Source organism: Vipera berus, assembly GCF_964194415.1.
Source record: "Vipera berus genome assembly, chromosome: 2".
Classification (NCBI taxonomy): domain Eukaryota; kingdom Metazoa; phylum Chordata; class Lepidosauria; order Squamata; family Viperidae; genus Vipera; species Vipera berus.
In genome coordinates, this window is record NC_138203.1 from 178497434 (window position 1) to 178520464 (window position 23031).

At 38.4% G+C, this 23031-nt stretch overlaps 1 protein-coding gene across 3 annotated transcripts in view; it reads left to right on the forward strand.

Annotated features, from left to right (window-relative positions):
- Positions 1-2488: 2488 nt before the first annotated feature.
- The window catches only part of MYH10 (myosin heavy chain 10), a gene marked incomplete at its 5' end in the record, with an annotated part of 84334 nt that continues 63791 nt past the window's right edge, over positions 2489-23031 (forward strand). For all 3 annotated transcript variants that reach the window (XM_081318318.1, XM_081318316.1, XM_081318317.1), the window contains 3 exons: positions 2489-2833; positions 6817-6973; positions 14274-14301. In XM_081318318.1, the coding sequence (XP_081174444.1) occupies positions 2489-2833; positions 6817-6973; positions 14274-14301 (530 nt within the window). The remainder of the gene's footprint in view (positions 2834-6816; positions 6974-14273; positions 14302-23031) is intronic.

Consider the following 23031-nt stretch of genomic DNA (forward strand, 5'->3'; position numbering starts at 1 on the left):
AATACAATCCTGAGTGATGCTGAGAGTGCATCCTATTTTGCATTTTTAAACTTGGTTTAAAGGGTTTTTAATAAGTGATTTTCTTCATTTTCATCTTCTAGCATATTCTGGTTGAGTTAGTTTTCAGAAACTGTTTGCAAGACTCAATTCCCAAGTTCTTGCCAAAGGCAGGAATATTCCTATTCTATTTCTCAGTGAGACATTGGCCATGTATCTAGCACTTTTTGTCACATTCCAGCTTTAGTGCTTTGTTCCTGGAAAGCTGTTAGGTCTAGCAATGTGCATTATGATGAGTATTCTAGGGCTCTCAGTGGATATTATAATTGGGCAAGAAACTAAAATAGTTTCACAGCTACTTTTTCCTGCAATAAGTGCAGATTGCTTAATAGAAAATGTATTTCATATAAAGTATAATTCTATACAGAAAGTTATTTTTTGATGTAAAAGATACAGTTGCGAGCCTTTAAATGAGATTAAGCATGGTTGAAAATACCTGAGATTAGATTTTAGGGATACGGGTATAGGATTGATTTGTTTATATCTGGGAAACATAGCACTCTGGAAGGAATTATAGATTAGGCTCCAAAACCTCATCTGTAGCCTGTTTTTATTCCACAGTCATTTGAATTGTCTAGGTTCCTCTAAATTGTCAAAGAGCCTTCAATCTCAGAATTAATTACTAGTTTGTTTTTATTGTAAGTTCTCAAGGTGATGTGCTTCTTATTCATCTTCCAAGTTTGTCCTTAGAGTAACCCTAAGATGCTGTACTGAGAAATGCTGATGTAGCAAAAATTACCCAAGAAAATTTAATAGTTGAGTAAATGTTTAAATTCAGTATCTTAGATCCTAGTCCAACATTCTTATCCTAAATCAGGGGTTCCCAACCGGGGGGGGGGGTGGTGCTTCCAGGGGCTGCAAAAACTTGGCTTTTCAAAATTATAGTGTGTATGCATAATTTGTGCCGTTATTTTGAGCTTTTGTAAGGGGTGTGAGAATATATCAGAAGCGTTCTAGGGGTACGGGGTATAGAAAAGTTTGGGAACCGCTGTCCTGAATAGTTGCTGTTTATTGGTGAGGGTGCTGTTAAGCCACATGCTGTTGCAATATTTAGCTGTGGAATAAACTAAAGTCAGAGCTGTTGTGTGGCTTAACAGTGTCCACACCCAAATGGTCGATGTCCAACTCCACCAGACAATGCATATCATCTTTGGCACATTGCATCCCACTCCTGTGCACTGGTTACCAGTACTTAGCAATATCATACCGTCTCTCATTAGAAGACAACTAGGGTCTAGGGCAGGGTAGGCAACCTTGGCTCTTTTATGACTCGTAGACTTCAACTCCCAGAATTCCTGAGCCAGCTGGCTCAGGAATTCTGGGAGTTGAAGTCCACGAGTCATAAAAGAGCCAAGGTTGCCTACCCCTGGTCTAGGGTCAAGGATGCTGAACAACAAGGCCCTCCCTATTCACCAGAACAATAAACAGCCCACCACAAGATTGAAATCCCATAGGCTAGCATGGAAAACAGCTATTGACTTAACATCTACCTAATTTAACTTGAGAATGCCTGGAGAGTGGAATGGTCCATGGTACCTTCTTGTGGCCTGACCATAAGTGATCCCTCTACCAAACCACCTGGTTTTGACTCTCCTTACTCTATCTCAAGGGTCTCCAACCACCAGGCCGTGACCCATTTGGAACTGGGAAGCATAAGAGGGGCCGGTGCGCAAGCGCAGCTCCACTAATACAAGCAGCACCCCAAAGACTTCTCTTCTGTTTTGCGTGAGTGGAGCTGCATGTGTGCACCGACCAGCCTCTCGCCCCAGTTCCCCTCTCCCCCCCCCACCAAGCCGGGCCACCAAGCCGCCTGATCCAGATGTTCCAAAAGTAGAGCGGAGAGAGCAGAGGCTTAGTTGGGCGAGCAGGCCTTGCTCAGTTTCACTGATTCACTGAGGCCGCCAGCGCAGGACACCTGGATCTGCTTTTGGAATATCGGGCAGCCTCGGTGAGTCTGAAGGAGCATGAGACTGTGCCAAAAACATTTGCAAATGGACGAAAGGCTTTTGTGCTGCTTCAGGCCTTCAGTCCCTTTGCAAAAGCTTTTGGTGTGGAGAAGTCTAAAGGAGCACGAAATCATGCCCCAAAGGCTTCTCTCTTGCTTGAGTGAAGCTGTGTGCATGCGAGCTAGTCCACCACTCACACAGCCCTGTTCCACTCTCACCCTTCCCCAGCCCTGCCGGCAAGCCACCAAAATTGGAGACCACTGGTTTATCTGGTTGAAATTGAATAGAATTAGGTGTGATAGTGGAAGAAGTACCTCTACTGTGAATCAGTGGGCATGGATAGATGTTTTGTATATAATGTATAAATTACTTCTGTTCTATCACGTTCTCATCATACTCTAAATAATAATAATAATTGATTATTGGTAGCTAATAATTCTGCTTTTGCATTTACTAGGTTCCTGTTGTGGGATAGTTCTCTAAAAATGGCTCAGAGGACTTTGCAAGAAGACCCTGAGAGGTACCTTTTTGTGGACAGAGCAGTAATCTACAACCCTGCTACCCAGGCTGACTGGACAGCTAAAAAATTAGTCTGGATTCCATCAGAACGTCATGGCTTTGAAGCTGCCAGCATCAAAGAAGAGAGGGGAGATGAAGTGTTGGTTGAATTGGCTGAGAATGGAAAGAAAGCAGTTGTCAACAAAGATGATATTCAAAAAATGAATCCTCCCAAATTTTCTAAAGTAGAAGACATGGCAGAATTGACCTGCTTAAATGAAGCCTCTGTTCTTCATAATTTGAAGGATCGATACTATTCTGGGCTCATTTATGTAAGTAATAATTATTTGCTGACATGTGCTAACCAAAAAATCAACTTTATTGGTTGCAATGTTCCAAAAGGAAATGCTGCTTTTTAGTCTGTAGACTGATTTTAAAATGTAAGCTTGGTTATTAGTAGTATGATTTTAATTCTGATCACCAAATTATGTTGTACTTGCTATTTCTCTGACCTTTGATACTTTTGATTGTCACATCTACTGAAGTAGAGTGCTTGGCTGTTTTGGAATTGGTCTTCTGAATAGTTTCCCAGTTATGGTATGCCTTTTTGTAGAGTATCCCCATGTTATCTATTCTGTTGTCTTTTGGAAATTAAGAAAACTTTTTAATCCATCAGGTTTTTTCTTTTTTAATTTTAATCTCAATTTTAAGTTTGTCTTTTAATCAGTTTTATCTTTATAACTTTTATTTTATAAATGTTTACATTGTCTTGCATTTTTTATCTAAATGGCAGTGTAGATAATTGTTGCATGCTGCCCTGGGTCACTTTATGTGAGATGGGTAGCCATATGCATTTCATAAATTTCACAACTGCTTAGTAGCAAACTTAGAGATTGTTTTGGAACTATTAACTATTTTATTTTTCCTGCAATTTTCCTAAATTATATTTTATAACAAATTTGTCCAGATCAGTGATCACTATGATTTATGTCTAAATTTAAAACACTGGAATCCTTAGTTCACATTTTTATTAATTATTTATTAAGTTAAAAAGTTATTGTCAAATCTATTAGGACTGGAGTGGGTTAGAAATTTTGTTTAGTAAATTGTAGGTGCTATCTGTTTTTTTATTTTGTTCTTTAACCTCTGGTATTTAATAACTGCTATATTTTTTTATCTAATATAGGCTAAAATGTGGAGTCTTGCACTGATTTGAGTTGTAAAACAATATAGCTTGTATTTCCTTCTGTCCACGCAAGGCTGATATATTATGGTAGCAGAGAGGATCTAAGGATCCATTGATTAGCTTTAAAAGGTTATTCAATTCCATTAGACACTGAGTGGTATAGCACATAAAAAAATAATACAAACAGGATTTTCTTAAAGTAATTTGTGAGATGTTTTCTAGTAGATACTAAGGGAAGTCTCTGAGGTTACCCTGTGAATATGTGTTAATTTACTTGGGAAATAGAATAAATATATTTAAACATCTATTTTGAGACTTTCTAGATTAAATGTGGTCATCATTTAACAACCACTCATTCAATGATCATTTGAACTTGTGACAATGCTGAACAAGTGGTATTTACAGATCCCTGGAATTTTGGCCATTCCAGTGGCCATGTGGTGTGAATTGGGTGCTCAGCACCTGGCTCACAATTACAATGTCTCTTATTGATGGTCACCATTTGTGACCACCTTTGCTGGCTTCCAACAGCGAAATCAATGGTAGGAAGTGACAAATGGTGACCACATGACATCGTTGCTTAATGACCCATGGTGATTCCCTTAATGATGGCAACCGGAAGTGCCAGAATTGCCATTGCTAAGTGTATAATCAATATGACATTGTGCTTTACAACTGCATCACTTAGTAGCATTGCTCATTCTGGTCCCAGTTAATATTGTTAACCAAAGATTACCTACATTGGGTTTCTTTAGCTTTAAAAATCATCAATATTTTAAGCTCTGTATTACATATTGAGACATATGGTACTGGAATGTAGTATTTTTCAGCATGTAGATTGATAATAGGCAGTCCTAGACTACTCTCATGATACAGTATAGCTATTGTAATTATAATTTCAGTGGATTTTCAACTGTATAACATATTTCAGTTTGCTGAAGAGATAAAGTGGGGACAATTAAGTACTACTTAGAAATCTTGGCTTCAAGTGATGCTAAAGCATGAATTTTGTTTCCATGCTGATTCATTTATTTTAAAATAGAAGCTAATATGCTATAAAGAATATGTTACAATTTCTCTCTGTGTGTGTGTGTATACACACACACACACACACACACACACACACAAAACAAGCTGTCTTTCCAAGAAGATACACCTTATACTCAGTATAATTGAATATGATGGAGTCGCTGTGTGAATGAGGTGCAGTATCTAAAATAAATGAGTGTCCCATTCCAATGAGCTACTTAAGGAACAAATGTTAGGAAAACAGAAAAAATGGCTGATTTTAGACATGTTTATATGATGTCTCACTGATAAAGGGAAAGTTTTAGTTGTACAAGTTGAGTTGCAACAAGTACAGAGTGGTTACAGCATCTTACAAAGGTTATAGAGAGTGTTACAGCAAGCTTTAGTTCCCTCTGGGAAGTAGCTGCAAGAAAATCAAAAGGAATGGCTTCCTTAAACTCTGAGAACACACCCATTAGTTCCCACTCTGTTCTTGGCCATAAGCAAAAAGTAAAATTTCTGAGCTGATGGAGAAAATTAAAATGAATATTGTCATTTTTATAACATCTAAGAATACTTTAGGATATTTCAATAGAGATAGTCCTAAACTTATGACTAAACTTGGGCCTGGGAAATTTGATGCGGTTGAGTCATTAAGTGAGGCATCCCGTGACTGCTCCTGATTTTACAAATTTTTTTGCTGCAATTGTTAAACAGGACATCACATGACCATGAGTTGTGATCTTCCCTGCCAACATTTCCATTGACTTTGCTTGTCAGAAGGTGGCTGGAAGTCACTAATGGTGATCACACAATTGTAGGACCTTAGAAGTGTGTGGGTTGGTTGCCAAGTCATGGTCATTGAGCCGTAAGGATGCTGCAACAGTTTTAAGAATTGTCGTAACTTTGAATGGTTGCTAAATGAAATGTCATAGGTTGAGGATACTTGTAGGTAGAATGTCAGTTGGGTCAAATTGTATAGTATTATATAATAATTGAACAAAGCCATTATATCTTATTTTTGATTAAATGCTAGGTATCTGCTTTTATAAACAGCAGCCCTGCATGTTTCCATTTGTTTTGTAGTACAAAATATGAAAAATTACTTGATTACTTCATGATGCAGCAAACTATCCATAAAACACAGTGTAGGGCCGAAGACAATTGATGTGATAATAGTCTCAATATGCATTTTTCACACTAAAAGGACAGCCATGGGATCCAAATTTAAATCTTGAGTGACAACTGTACATTTTATTCCAACCCCACTTTCTGTTTGAAATTTAGTGCTGACAATTGACCATGGTATAGAAATTAGCAACTTTAGGTAGCATTTCCAGTGTTGCAAGAATTCTAATAGCTAAACCATATGTCACAGGTAGAATCTTCTATGTTCTTTGCTAACAGATTCTTCTTTGTTTGTTTGGGTTTTTTATTTTTTTTAATGAAGAGCAGCTTTGAGGCAATGACCAAAGGAGGAACTTCTCTGTCATTCTTCTTTCAAGCCACTTTCTTCTCTTGATCATTCAGAGGCTTCATCTTGATTAAGTGATGTTAAATTTGAAGAGCCAGGCTGGGAAGAAAAGTTCAGAGAAAACCTACATGCTCATTTATTTATTAGCTTTATTTTTGTGTTATTGAAAAAGCAGGCATTAACACTGTAATCTGTTGAACTTTTTACCTTGAATAGATTTACATTTTGGAGCCTGGTAATTTATTTTGAACACCCAAACTTCTTTATGACCGTTTGAACTTATTTACACCAAATGACATACTACTTTTTTTTTTACCTTTATTTTAGTTCTTTTAATTACTCATTAGTTGTTTCAGCAGTATTTTTAAAACAAAATAGTTGAAGATAAATCTCATCCCTAGTGGATTTTTGACAATAGTTTTCACTGTAGCTGAAAATTCCGTTACCATCTGTCTTGCCAGCTTGTCAACTGCTGTACTCTGGTATATCCCTTTGGAACCAGGATTTTGTTCAGAAGTAGCTCATTGGTGTTGATTTTAATAAACATGCATTAAAATATTTAAGTGTCCAGTTCAATGGAATTATTTCTGGAGAAAATCTCTTGATTGTGGATAAGGAAGACTAAACAAGTTTTTTTCTTGCTGTAGACCTACTCTGGACTCTTCTGTGTAGTAATAAATCCATACAAGAACCTTCCAATTTACTCTGAAAACATCATTGAGATGTACAGGGGAAAGAAACGTCATGAAATGCCTCCACATATTTATGCAATATCAGAATCTGCATATAGATGCATGTTGCAAGGTAAGACTTATTTGTAAGTTGTACACTGACATTGTGCCTAGCATTTTAGAATTACAAGTAAATAGAAGATTAACATTAAAAATTGTAACATCATAATAAATGTCATTAGCTCTATACACTTCAGTCATTAGAAATCTGATTGGTTTAAATTCTTAGATGGTAAATGGCCTTCCTTTGTGAAATGAAGAATTTTAAGATATTTTGCACCTCAATTCCATAAACTGCAGTCAGTATAGTTAGTTGTCAGGAAATCTGGAAGTCTAATTGAGACTTTAGATGGCTGTTAGATTGCCTCTTGTTGACGTAATGTGTAGCTAGACAGGCACTTCACGTTTTTAAAGAATCTAATAGTAAAAAAAATTCCAATATCTTTCAATATCCTTAATTATTTTGCTATTTTTCTTTTAACTCTTCAGCTATTCTCTTTGTGCTTCTTTAGCTTTGAGGAGAGTAAGTTGCAACTGTGAGTCTGTCAAACTACCAGACTATCATTCACTTCAACTGATGGGATTTTGACTGCTGTGGGAGTAAATGAACCTGTCTCAAAGATTCAGTTAAATATTGATGTGGATTGGAACTAGAGAAGCTTCCTAAATGTGTAGGAAAGAACTGGCAAATATCAGAAGAGTTGTCTCTTTTTAATATTAATGTAGAAGAACAAGCAGTAGCTATTACGCCTGGAAAGTCAATGATATAGCATATTTTATTAAAGAGAGTAAAACCTCTTCTTGATCTCTGTGCAAACCCACCTGTAGGATAGGATTGTGCACTGCTTCTGGTAGAGGTGCTTCTCAGTGCAAGAGAGCTATTATGCTTCAGCTTGGTACAAGCTAAAGCTGGTCTGATTCAAAAATTAGTTTATTTGGCAACGGACTCATGGACAAGACATAGTTTAACTGGATATTCTATGTAAACAAGTATGAAATAGTGCAACCGAAAATCTTATCTACTTTATTACAGCTCCTTTTTATAGGCCTGTGATCCTAAGTTTAAATCCTAGACTTTTCCTTCCTGTCTTTTCATGTTCACCATCCTTGGGAAGGCCATGGAAAGGTAACTGGAATTTGTTCCAGTAACAGTCCTCTCAGAGTTAAGAACTGTTCTACTTTTACCAGCTTAACTCCTTATAGCAGACATGTCAAACTCGTGACGTCGCGCGACATATCGGAGCTTTTTCCCCATTGCCGGCAATGGGGTGGGCGTGGTTTCGTCGTGGGCCGGCAGTTTGACACCCCTGCCTTATAGGAATGCAAACAAACCCATCTTTTCCTAATGTTAAACAGCTGCACCCAGTGTTTTAACAAAAATGTGCTGTAATGTGTGCTGCCCTCTAGTTCATTTGAGTAAATGCTTTTTTTCTAATTGAGAAGCCAACATTTCCCTCTGAATCTGGCCATTTGTAGAATCTTTTGTTTTATGGGACACTGATGAACTGAAATGCGATAAAAAAAATCATCTGACAAAAGTTACAACTGTTACAGTATGCCTTAAGGCTCTTTTATACTGGAGGGGGAGCGCCTTTAAGGAGGACAAGGGCTTCACAGAGAGAAAGGCAATGGAAGCTTTGTGTACAAACATAATTACAGGAATTAGTGGGAAAAAACCCCAAATTTTTACAACAAAGTTTCTTCCCAATTTCTAACTTTCTTTACCTCTTCCATGGTTATTTGCTAGCAACTACTCATTCTACTGTGTAAAGGCTCAGGTACAACTTTGGAGTACAGCTACGTTGTCATGATGGCAGACGGCTACTCTGGTTGTGATCCAGGACAGGTCATTTCAAGCCAAAAGACTACAGCGATTTATGGAATATATACAGAAATATAGCAAACAATGGAAAAGGAATCTGTAAAGTTCTAACCAAACCATGGCAGCAAATCTGGGGAATGACACGGGCCAGTAGATAGGAAGAGGTTGGTTACCAAAGAAAGGAGAATTAACAGTGTGTAACTAGCAGCTGATGTTGGATGTCTAAACATCCAAGACTTGTGGGTAGGCATTTGAAAAGATAATTTGTTGCTGGGATATGTGTATAAGGATCAGAATCATTCTGGCCATGATTTCCCCTATGACATTGCATGGATGCAAAGTTAGACTTTGAAAAATGAGAAAAGAGAGAGTATTTATGCTTTTGAACTTTGGTGTTGGAGGAGATTTTTGAGAATACCATAAATAGCCAAGAAAACAATTGAGTGAATCATAGAAAAAAATCAATTCATGATTCTTATTTAAGGCACAAATGACCAGACTCAAATTACATCTTGGACACATTATGTGAATAATTTGCTCTCTTGAGAAGAGAGCAAATGTTTATGGATTTCTCAAGACAGAATTAATATGTTAAAATTCTCAAACTCTTAAGTTATGGAAGTTTTAAAAAATAAATAGCATTTGACTAATTCATAGTTCAAATTGCTGATTTATGCATTCTTATATGCGTTTTGGTACACATTATATCATGATCAGAAATCATTGTAAAGTTCTCATTCAAGTCAATAGTTAGGAATGAACTGAGTTCACATAAATCTTTAGAAGTTTTACAATTGTTTAGCTTTAATAACTAGTATAGTAACTAGGTAACCTGTGGCCCATTGGGTCATCATTTCAGAAATATTTCCTTATCAGTTTCCTTAATGCCTTTAACGGTGACAGTGACACTACTCTCTCATAAGAAAGGTATTGTGTCTTGCCTTCTAGATCTAAAATGGAATCTAGTAACAGAGTTTCAAGGTATCCCACTGTCTGCAGAAGAAGTAGACAGGACCCTGTCAATGTTGCAGCATCAACAGTATACACAGATATAAAACCTATACAGTGGTATGATAAAGAATTGGGATCAAGCCAGCTGAAAGTGGCCCCACAAGTTGCTGCATAGCCAGTGTGGCTTTGTTCTCAAGACCAAATTCCATCTTGAGGGGGACGGGACTCAAGTTCAATTCCTGACTTTCATTGCTTAGAGCAGACATGTCAAACACAAGGCCCGGGGGCCGGATCCGGCCCGCAAAGTGGTTTCATGTGGCCCGCAAAGCCATCCTGGAAACAGTGAGGGAACGGCCCCCACTGCCTTGGCACTTGCCCCGGTCCCATCTCCTTCTGCCAGAGACCCTCAGATCTGTCCCACTCCTGCCCAGGCCCCCATAGGCACCCTTGATGTGAACGATGTAGAGCTGGCCATGCCCACCCAGTAGGCCATACGCACTCTAGCCACGCCCACCCCGTAGGTCACACCCACCCTGGCCACACCCACCTGGCTTCTGAGGGCAACTGCAATGCTGATGCGGCCCTCAATGAAATTGAGTTTGACACCCCTGGCTTAGAGTGAATTGTTCATGATGGCAGGCCAGCAGAATTTCCTATAGATCAGACCAAGGCCCTATTTTTATTTGATATGTCGATAATAAAACATTTAAGGTCCTCGACCCAATTTATTTAAAACTGGAGTTGTGTAGTTTGTTTATGTTTATTTCTGTTCACCATCCAGAGTTCCTTGAGTAGAAAAGTAACTATATACATTAGTTAAATAAATAAAAATAAAGCATTTCAATAATGACATTTGTTGGAGAGGATGGACAGATCACAAGTATTTGGACCACCTGCAGGAGGCACTGACCTTCAATTAATATTAGATCAGGCGGGACATAGTTTTTCTCTCACTTCAATTTTATATCACCTATGTTCCCAGCACACAAAATAAACTTCCAGGTGCCGTATTGTACAAGCCCTAATTTGACATTCCTTGTCTATTCCACCCTACCCTGAACTTGACTTCTGATAATTTTGTCTTCTAGAAGGAAACTCCAGAGAAACTAGTGTCAGGGAGCTGGCTGTAGATCTCTTAATTGGATTTACCTACAATAAGATAATATGAATAGAATAGAGCTGAAAGGGAGGTCTTCTAGTCCAGGCCCCTGCTCAAGCAGGAGAACCTATACCATCTCAGACAAGTGACTGTCTAGCGCTAGCCTCTTCTTAAAAACCTGCAGTGATGGAGCGCCTACAATTTCTGAAGGCAAGCTGTTTCACTGGTTAATTGTCCTCACTGTTAGGAAGTTTCTCCTTAATTCCAGGTTGCTCCTCTCTTTGATAAGATAATTTTTAATGTCATTTATTGTCATTTACCTGTATACAGGTCTTTATTGTCATTTACCTGTATACACAAAAGCACATTAAAATGAAATTCCGATGCCCTGGTCTCAAAAAAAGACATAAAACCCATGTCACAGCTCAGGTGGATGACCTCAGGGAAATACTGCATGAAAATTCTTTGCTTTTGTGAGTGAAGGACAGCTGTTTTATGGTGGTGACTTATTTCTTCCTCTTCTTTTCAAGGAAGATGTATTGCAATTCTGTCACAACAATGAAATACAAGTCATGGGGGAGTTTTCAAAAAGTTGCACCTTTTCTTCAGGGTGGTCGAGGATGGCAGAAGACATCTGTGGCTAGGCCAAAGCTGTTGCTGCTGGTTTTCTGTAACCCACTCCCGTCTTCCTCTGGACTATGAGACACGGTTTCCCTGGATTTTATTACCCATCTCTTTCAGATGTGTAAGGTTACATGACCATTTTGTTGGTTACAGACCAGGTCACCCAGAGGTCTCATTTTATTCCATGCAAGGAGCTATCATCTGCTCTGAAGAGTGCAAAGTTATCTCTGGACTACATTTTTCAGTGCAGGGGCTTAGTCGCCAGAGTTTACATTAGGATTCTCTGTTCATGTTCCATTTAACAAATATTCATAATTATTTGTTGCTGTCTTTATCACCTGAAATTGAATGGGGGAATAAAAAAAAGACTAAGGCAATCCAGCACAACTGATGGGAAAAAGCCACGTTATTCCATTTAAAATAATTGCAGGCCACAAAGGAATAGCTATTTAATAACTATTGGTTTGGCAGCACTGGTGCAGCTGGCGGTGTTGGTGAGACTTGGAGGTGTTGAAGGCTCTTGGCAGCATGACTTTTCAAGGCAAAAGTGGCTGGGGAAAAAACTAGCTGGCAGTGGCAGATCCTTCCTGGCAATAGTGAATTTGTTGAATTTTCAAAAAAACAAAACAAAACAAAACCCTGGTGAGCTGTGCAAGTCTTGTTTGATGGGTCTCACATATGTTGTGCAGGCCTAGACTAATTCTATGCTGCAACATTTTCTGCATTGTTATTTTTCCTGTCAGCAGGACAACTGGCTTGATTTGTTCTTGTTTCCAGAATTTGTGTATAACAACTCTCTGCATTTTTGATTGGGGTTTTCCTTTCAAGCAGTTTAGGGATATAACCCTTAACTGCTTGCTCTATAAATCTCCTGCTTCTGTGGTCCTATAAGATGCTGATTTTCTCTGAGAGAGAGACGTGGCACTGCTCCCCTTAAAAGGACGGTTCAGTTTTGCCAGGTTGAATACAAACGTATAGCAGATTTACATAGACAAGAAGGCATTAAGATTGTTGCTTCCCACTAAGTTTTTACCTTCCTCATGTCCATAGAAAAGCTACGCTTGCTATTTATTGGCCCCTACTCTGTCATACATGGATTGAACGCGGGAGCTTTCCACTTGCAATTGCCCATTTCAGTGAAAGTAGACCTAGTTTTTCATTGTTCTCTCCTTATGCAGGAAGGTCCTCCTTATCCCTTGTGTACAGACCTCCTCCTACCCCACTGGTTCTCCTAACTGGGGAAAAGGAATATGAGGTGGATTGTATGTTGGATTCTAAATGCGGGAGATCTTGGTGTGCACAGGAGGCTAAGAAACTACCTTTATCTTCTTTAAATGACTGGAGGGCTATTACACCTGTTCATAAACGATATAATTTAGGGAAGGAATTACACAGTCTACAATGTAAAGTGAGATGTCAGGGAGTATGTCAGCTTGCTGAGCCTTTGTCAAGTGCCCTCCCTTCCTGTAACAGCCCACTCAGTGGAGCTGCCACCACAGTTAACAATGCAGGCTTTTGTAGGGCTTGTAGTGTGGGCAGAACCTTCTACTTTTAGCGGAGGATGGATGGATGGATAGATTTGCATTTTCAGAGGAGCTCTTCTTTCCTGATACGTGGGCCTGATTACTGCAGCTTGGATTGGTGTGGCTTGTGGCCCCCTGTGAACTCCTGAGTGGCTGGAGCTCTTTTCTGAAAGGAGATAGATTTTTAAGTCACAATTGCAAGATTTCTCTTTGCTTTTTTATTATTCACTTTCCTATTATTTTCTCTTCTTTTAATATTTTTCTCCAGTCCAAATGTTGCCAAAAGATAAAAACCTTTTCGGTAGAGGGCAGAAGAGGAAAGTTGGCTTTCATCGGGTGGCAAGAATCTGAGCCTTGCCTTATAGCCAAAAATCAGGCCATCCTTTACCTGAATAGAAATATATCTTGCATTAGGTCCAAGTCAAAGCAAAACATTGTAACGGCTATGCTATAATGAGCATTTTTTTAGTGATATGTAGAACTCTGACCACAGGTTTAACAGCTGTTCTGCACATTATAATATATTCTAAAGCAGCGTTCCCCAACCTTTCCGGATTTGCAGACTGGTGGGTAATGAGAGTGGTGGGTGAGCTCGCACACACACACACACGCAGCTCAGTTTGTGCAAGCAGAGGGCATGCTTGCCTGCCGTTCACTCAAGAGGAGCTGCCCACACACACTTGTCTACAACTTCCACGGCCCTGGTTCCAATGGGTCACAGCTTGTGGGTTGGTGACCCCTGTTCTAGAGTGTGGCAACGTTCTGTTCTAAAAAAGAAGAAACTATAAAACTGCCTAAAAATGCTAGCTTTTGATCTGCTAGCTTTTAGCAGATGCACAATATTCTGTCAGATACATCTTTAAAAAAAAACTTAAAAAGGGACATCAACTGGAAACAAATATTTCTGACAGATCAGGGGTCCCCAAAACCACTGGTTCACAGCATGCCAGGAACCGGGCCACACAAACAAAGCCCCATCCACAGAATGCAGGCAGCACATGGAACCACGCTCCCTTCGGTCCACGGAAAAACCTCTCTCCGCGGAACTAGTTCCTGGTGCCCAAAAGGTTGGGGGGGGGGCTGCTGCTTTAGATGTATGTAGAATGTCCTGAACTTTCTGTTGCAGTAGAACACAAGATTAAATTCACAAGATTTGTTCAGTATTTTTCTACTAGGAAAATATCAAGCTCAATTTTTAAAAAGCTATAACTGAAAACACAAGTTCAATATGTGTTTGTCCTTGTTTTAAAGATGAAAATTTTTAACTTTGACGGATACTATGGAAAGAATGACATTTTGGTTTCTCTGTAGTTGACATGCAGAACTATAAATTTTTTTGTTTTGTTTTGTACAGATCGTGAGGACCAATCAATTCTTTGCACGTAAGTAAATATATTTTGATTTGCAGTTTTTTAAAATTATTGCATGTGACAAGAGCTACTGCTAGCTTTTCAACTCAATTTGAATATTGCTTCTGAAAAAAATACGTTTTAAATTTTTTTTAACATTCATAAAGGAAATGTCATGGGAACAGATTATTGCTACCAAATATTGAAACTGGTTTGACATGTTTACCCCTTAAAAAGAATCACTTGATATTTCAAAACACGTAGAGACTATTTTTCATTCACAAAATATTTTACTCTCTTCTTCTCAGCTGTTCTAGAATAATAATTTTTACAGTGCTTTTTAAGCTTTACTCTTTTAAGAGGGAGTCTGATTTTTAGGGCTAAGTCTAGTATTATAATAAATATGCAACTGTTCTCTAACTCTATAATGCTTATACAATTCTACTTAATAGAATTTCCACTTGTGATGTTATAATGTCTATTGCTTTCCTGTCCTGGCAGCTTGTGATATTTAATAGTACTGGAGAAATGTAGAAATTTGTAAATCATAATGTAAGACGTTTTTTCAGAACAATGTGTAGAAAGAATTAAATGCAGTTTTCAAGTATGTTCAAGCTTAAATTGAGATTGAAATCTTTTTCAGCTCAAGGTCATAATTCTTCTAGTAGGTTGCTTAACCTAAATAAAAACTGATTACCTTTTTTAATATCGAACAACTTATATTATTTAGCCATCATTGTTGTCTTGATTTGTATCAAATGCAAAGAGGTATTTGGATACAGAGTTATGATAACACTTTCAATTACCTTCTAGTTCTTTTGCAGATAGTGGTTTTCCAGACATTAATGATCTTGTTCTGGTGATCTATAGTGTTCCATTATACTTTTAATGCCCATATTTATTTTCACTAATAACAGCAGCAGAGAAGAATTAACAGTAGAATAATCAGATTCAATAAAACATCCTTCTCTATTCCATGTTTTGCTTTATCTCCAGCCCAATTCCAAACCTTCAAGATTGTCTAGCAGTAAGACAATTTATAATCAAAATTTAATAATTACAAAACAGCACAGTAAAGTCAACTGACACTTATGCTTTTTCAGGCAAGCTGTTTTCAACTGTTTTATATCATTGCTATCTTCTCTCAGTCTTGCAGTTTTTCATTTAGAAATTAGTTGACAGTTTAATTAATAATAAAACAGGTAATAAAGTTCTAGAGAAAAATAGGGATGCATGAAAAATTAGTTTCATATTTTAATGAAAATTCCCCCAATTCACATTTTTGAATAAATAAAACCTGGGTTGCAAGTATATTCCAAAATCCATTTCTAATTGAGGTGCAAAATAAATTTGGAAGTGATGTTTTCAGGTTACTACTATTTTTCCAAGCTTGACAGATCTTTCCAACATGAAAAATACTGTTGTTTCTATGTATAATTAATAATAAGAATCAATGTAAATTTCCAGTGCATCTCAAATCTGTTTGGCAGTGAAATGTGAAAATCTAGATTAATCATAAAATGATTTAGAAAGGCTCGTTACTTTCATCACACACTAATATTCCTTGTAACATTGCATAGTCATCAGGCACTAATAAGGTTTGATGGAGGAATTAATTTCATATTTAGTTGTCCAGCCACCTTTTACGTTCAGTGTACAGAACTGATCTTTCAAATTAGAACTCTTGTCTACGTTTGCATGCAATGACTCACCTACATTTGCTTCCTTTTTAAAATGTTATCTTCCTTAGTAGGCTGTGGGCTGCTGTGGAGAAAATATACTTTGCCTTCAGCAAAGTATTTGACAAAGTATCTCATGACATTTTGCTTAGCAAGCTAGTTACTTATAGCTTGGATGGAATCTCTGTTACATAGATTCATAGATGCTTGAATGGTGGGATATTAAGTGAGGTGCCCCAGGGCTTGGATCTAAGCCCAGTTACTCCTGAACATTTTATTGATGATTCAGATAAGGAACTGGAGGAAAAGCTTACAGATTGGCAGGTGAAACAGAACTGGCTTGGGTAGTAGATACAGTAAACACTCTAGAAAAGAGATCCCCAACCTTTTTGGCACCAGGAACTGGTTTCATGGAAGACAATTTTCCATGGACCGCGGGAGGGGGAGGGGAGAAAGGTTTCAGAATGATTCATTATATTTATTCTAAATTTTCTAAATAAGCAATGCACTTTATTTCTATTATTATTATTTTTTATTATTATTATTATTATTATTATTATTATTATTATTATTATTATTATTATTATTATTATTATTATTATTATTATTATTATTATTATTATTATTACTACATTGTATTAGATTAGGCCAGTGACTTTCTGCTTCTAAGAAACTGGGAAGGAAGAGAGACAATCCTAAACTCAGCCTTTCAGCAAAACAAACCAAAGACCCAGCATGTTGAGGAAGTGCTGAGAAAACCATTCAAAAAGAGAGGGGGGGGCACGGGTGGCACTGCGCAAGCCCAGCAGCCTTGGAAAAGTTGCAGATGAAAGAGGGGAGACACAGTGCTTAAGGGGAAATGTAGCTTCTCCCCTCCCCCCATTGCAAGCCGGGTAGGAGCACACTTGGCTTGCAAACTTGAGAGCTGCAGAAAGAAAGCGGGAACACACACACACACACACACACAACAAAATTAAACCACGAAAAGCAGGCAGGAAATTGCCAAAACATGAGGCACCTGGAGCACCACCAAAACAAGCAAAAAAACCCAGCGGTCTTAGATAAGGTGCAAACAAGAGAGAGAGAGAGATTCCCTTGAAGACACAGTGCTTAAAGTGAAAGGTAGCTTCTCCTTGCCCCTATTTGCACCCTGAGAAAGCACCCTCACAAACACCTACCTTAGGGTGGGGGGGTGTCTCCCTCCAACAAGGTTTTGGGGAAGTCCCCGGTGGCAAGCTGGGCTGGCGTGCACTTGCCTTGCAAACTTGGAGACTTGCGGGAAGGGAGCACGAGCCCAGTTAGGGTGCCAGGAGCGGGAGAGGAAGAAAGTGAGGAAGAAGAGGAGGAGGAAGAAAAAGTAGCAGGAGGAAGAGGGAGCAGCAGGAGGAGGAGGCAGAAGAAGAAAGCGCAAGAAGCAGGAGGAGGAAGGTTGCTGAGTTCAGACGTTTCAAGCCAGTTGCAAGCGCAGCCACTGGAGAACCTTTGCACTGAGCCAGCCGGCTCTTGCCTTGCCACTCTCCCGCCCCTGCCCAGACCACTGCAGACTTGCCTCATGCCTCCAACTGCGCGGCCCTGTACTGGTCTGCGGACCAGGGGTTGGGGACCCCTGCTCTAGAAGCTAGAAATAAAATTCAAAATGACCTCGATAGTCAGAGAAGTATCTAAATGGAATATAGTTTAAGAAAAGAAGCGTAAAGTCCTTCACTTAGAAAAAGAATTTAAATCCACAGGCTTAAGATGGAAGCTTACCTGGATTGGATCTTGGAAAGAATCTTGGAATTATAGTTGATCCGAAGGTGAATATGAATTATCTGTGCGATAAGATTTCTAAAAAAGCAAGTGTAGCTTTAGGCTGTTTCAACAAAAATAGACTTTTTAAATCATGGGAATAATTCCATTGTATTCAGTATTGGTCAAACCCACCTTTAAGTATTATGTCCAGTTTTGGGCATAAAATTTAAGAAAGATTCAGAGAAACTAGAAACAGGGTGATGAGCATGATAAGGAGGCTAGAATCTTATAAGGAGAGATTGAAGGAAGTGGCCATATTTAGTCTTGAGAAGAGATAAGGAGGAGTACAATAACACTTTCCAGGTCCCACAGTAAGCCCAGTGTTCTGGCATCCCAGAGAGTAAGACACAATGATAAACTTAAATTGCAGGAAGGCCGATTCCAGTTACAGTGAAGCTAGGGCATAAAGGCATAAACATTTTGACTGCTAAAGGACACATAAGCAGAAATCTCTTCATTAAATGTTTTAAAGCCAAAGCTGACCTGGGAAATTAGACTCAGTTACCCAAACGGCCCCTTCCAAGTTGTAAAATTTATTAATTTGCTTGGATGTTGTCAGTTACTCTGTATCTAAAAAACTCTCGAAATAACCTAAAGGTTATTTCACACATATTACCTTGTGTGTGTGTGTGTAATTATTTTGCAACATGATCGTACACTAAAACAGAATCATAATGAAAAATTATCCTATGAAAAAAGAGAGGTTTGGTTTGTTGTATCGTAAGAAATAGAATTACATTAAATCACCAATATTCAGTATTTATATCCAGAATAACATTTTGCAGTCAACATAATGTTTTAGGACAAGTATTAATATTTGACAGTGAAGATACCGAAGGGGTGAATGGCTTCTTCCTTTTAAAACTGACTTTTCTACAGTACAGGAACTAGCAGTTAACTGTTTGAAGGAGATGGGTGGTTTAGAAATGTGAAATATATATAAATAAAAAGACTTTCATTTAAAAAGTAGCAATAAAGACCTTTGAAAGACATTCACCTGTTGTGATGTGTGTCCACCCCAAAGATCAAAATCATGTAGGCAATGGTTTTACTTGGGACATTCTATGGAAGTGAAAGGTGGCTTTGAAGAAACAGGGTAGAAACAATATAGATGCTTTTGAATTTTGGTGTTGGAGAATACTATGGGTAGCTAAGAGTTGGAAAATACTGTAGGTAGCTAAGAAAACAAAGAAATGAATAATAAAATCAGCAGAAACCCTCACACAGGGCACATAACTGGGACACAGGATGCAAAGACCTAGCTCTCTGGAGAAGTCTATACTGTTGGGAAAGATTAAAGAGAAGAAGACATTGCTGTTTGGCTATAAACTGGAAATTTGCCAGATTAAGGCATAAATCTATATAACTATTAGATATACACTCTGAAGTGCTGGGGGTGGGGGTATCTGCCTTTTTCTTTTCCTGCTTATCAAAGATTCCAAGCTATGGGAAAGAACCCCTCCCTCTTGTGAGTCTGAACTACATTCTACCACATCCAATCAGCCATGGTCACATAACTGTTGTCATTTCCAATGCTGCTTCATAGCTTGTAGCACCATTGAACTGTGGTGGCACAGAGGTTAGATTGCAGTACTGCAGGCTACTTCTGCTGCCAGCAGGCTGCCAGCAGTTTGGCAGCTTGATTCTCACCGACTCAGCTTTCCATCCTTCCGAGATCAGTAAGCTGAGGACCCAGATTGTTGGGGGCAATATGCTGACTCTGTAAATTGTAAAGCACTGTGAAGCAAGTCTAATTGCTATTGCTATTTCCCTAAGGCAGTGGGATAATTCACAGGGTTTGGGTAAATTTCCCCTACCTTCAACTGCATGTGTGATCATTCTGTTTCTCTGTTTTGGTAAGGAAATATCTCTGAAACAGTATCCCAGGAGGTCATGGGTTGTCTAGTCTACATCTATATTTGTCTGAAAATAAAGGAATTAGATGTCTAAAAACATGGATATTAATAATCGAAGTGGCAATGTCTTCTTGCTAAAGTTTAACTAATTTGTTATGGCATAATCTTTCAGAAATTGATGATTGCATCATAATTGGTTAGGTGTTAAAAAAACCTGAAGAGTTATCTTCATTGTAACTGACTAAATCTGCTACATTTTGGCTGATGTTTCCAGATTTGAATTGTGCTTCAAGTAGCTATAGGTAAAGGTAAAGGTTCCCCCGCACATGCGTGCTAGTCGTTTCCGACTCTAGGGGCCGGTGCTCATCTCCGTTTCAAAGCCGAAGAGCCAGCGCTTGTCCGAGGACGTCTCCGTGGTCATGTGGCCGGCATGACTAGACGCCAAAGGCGCACGGAACGCTGTTACCTTCCCACCGTAGTGGTCCCTATTTTTCTACTTGCATTTTTACGTGCTTTCGAACTGCTAGGTTGGCAGAAGCTGGGACGAGTAACAGGCGCTCACTCTGTTACGCGGCACTCGGGATTCGACCCGCCAAACTGCCGACCTTCCGATCGACAAGCTCAGCGTCCTAACCCACTGAGCCACCGCGTCCCTTCCAAGTAGCTATATGTATCAATAAATTCTTCTGAAAAATTAGGGTGCAAGCATGCTAGTTCAACTGGCAGTGCTGTCATAAAATGTCTTTCAAAAGCTTACTGTATATCAGGCATGTCAAACTCGCGACGTCTCGCGTCTTTTTCCCCATTGCTGGCAATGGGGAGGGCACGGTTTCGTCGTGATGCATCCGGGCCGCGGGATGGCAGTTCTACATGCCTGCTGTATATTCTGTTCAAATTTTGAAACACTAAGGTCTTTTATTGATTATTAATTAGCCCTTGAGCCATATCAAAGTGCAAAGTTCCAGCAACAAATTGTTACTAAAATTTGATAAAGGCAATTTAAAATGGAATTTGATAAAATACAATTTAAAATGGAATTAAAATAAAATACAATTTAAGATGAAATAGTAATAAAATACAATCTAAAATGAAATTGTAACAATGTACAATAATTTAAGATATAGATAAAATATGATAAAATTATATTTCGGAGTCGTCCTTGCAATCTACCCCAATCAGTCCCACATATGCAGATCTCAACCAGATCATTTTGTTTAAGTACTGTGCTACGTTAAATGTTATTTTCAAGTTCTGGCCGGACATAAGGAAAGTTGGACTCATCTTTTTTTTTAATTGAAAAGTTTTACAGTACATTTTATTTTTAACAAAACAAAACAAAACCCCTCCCAACCTAATGACTCATCTTCATTAGCCACACAGTTTGCTTCAGTTTTATTTAGGGGAACAAATCTATTATAAAAAATTGGCTACCTCCTGTGGGCTGTAACTGGAAATCAAATATTTCTCTCAGCTTTTTTTCTTGAACAAAATTAAATAAGTTTGTAGGAGCGTTGATCCTTGTGCAGAGAAGAAAATCTAGATTTTTTAATGCTTAATCCATTTTATTAACTCTGCAGGAGAGCAGGACTGCCGGTTTTCATATGAATAAATTCAGGAACATTATTTAAACCCAGTGGGGTATTGGCGTTTTTGGAGGCAGGTGCCCAAATATAGCCTTCCCGTTAAAAATGGAAGCATAAAATGTTCTGCACTGTACTTTTATATACTGTACAGATAACGTGCACATGCTAACACAGAGAACCACCCTCCTGTTTATACCTGTACACTAGCATGTATACATGTAAATACACACAGAGAACCACATTATACTGGAACAAGAAAGACATGAAGCTGCCTCTTTCATTCCATTAGATTTGAGGGTTTAAAAAAAAAAAGACCCCTTATCCATGCACATACCACAGAGGTGGTCCTGTATAAGAGAAATGCAAGATTTTAGAAAGTAGGTGAAATGTTTTTATTTTTTATTTTCTATGGATGAGTGAATACTATTAAAATTGAATACATGAGATTTATTTATTTATTTTGCTTTACTAAGAAACAAATTGATAAGTGCAGGGTGAAAGAAGTGCTGAGGTGGGTATGAGAACGTCTGTTTTCGGCAGAACAGACCTCACAATCGTGGGCAAATTGAGATTTCCTCTCAGCTTCAGAAAAATTGTGTATCAGCGCTGATCTTTCTTAAAAGTTTTCCATATCATCCCAAAGTCTGGTCTCGATACAGTTTTTTTTTTTAAAAAAAAATCATACTCTTTCCAAAAACTTGAAGGCTGAGCCTTATATATAACTTTATGAGAATATGTAAAGTCTTTTATTTACTTTGGCTTCTATTTCCAGAGTCAGATCATTGGAGTCAAGAATATTTACACTATTTTTTATTCTGTTTTTTTAAATCTGTTTCAGATTGTTACATGTGTGACATTAAATGTTTGGTAGATAACAAAAATAGCTTTAACCACAGGGAAAATTATTTCACTGTATACAATTAGGAAGAGTTTCAAAAAGTCCCGGTTTTAAAATTAGACTGATATTGAGTTCTTAAAAATATATTTCATCTGTTCAGGCTAGTATTTAAGAATGTAAAATATTTGGGAAGCTTCCTTATAAAGTCATAAGTGTTATTGATTCAGTTTAGTTTCACATACATTGAGTGACAGCAGCTTTGTAAAGTTTTAAAGAGAATTTTTTTTCAGAATGTAAAAATGCTGGTTATTATGTTTATATAAAAAATTGGGATCGTCTTTAAATAAAATGTGCGACTGATTTTTAGTCCATTTCTTAACTGTCTTATTCCAAAAGAAACTTTTGTAAGATGTATTCAAATAGATTGTATAAGACTGAGCACTCTTGAATAGAGTTCTGTACGTTTTATCTTCCCATCTTTGGCTAAAATATCTAACTTATAGTAGAATAGAAAAATAAAATGGGATAGAAATATGCATGCTTTCAGTTATTAATAAATTCTTCTGCATAGATTATACTATGCAAGATTTGCACATTTGGATCTGGAAATTTTATGGGCTGTTAACTGAACAGATTTGGGAAAGTTATTGTGTTAACTATCTAAAGAAGTCAGTAGACATGTACCACTGTAAACTATTTAAAGGGATTAGCATGAGTATAGACCAGACATGTTAAACACAAGGCCCGGGGGCCGGATCCGGCCCGTGAAGTGGTTTCATGTGGCCCGCAAAGCCATCCTGGAAACAGTGAGGGAACGGCCCCCACTGCCTTGGCCCTGGCCCAGAGACCCTCCTTCTGCCAGAGACCCTCAGATCTGTCCCACTCCTGCCCAGGCCCCCATAGGCACTCTTGATGCGAACGATGTAGAGCTGGCCATGGCCACCCAGTAGGCCATACGCACTCTAGCCACGCCTACCCAGTAGGCCACGCCCACCCTGGCCACACCCACCCAGCCC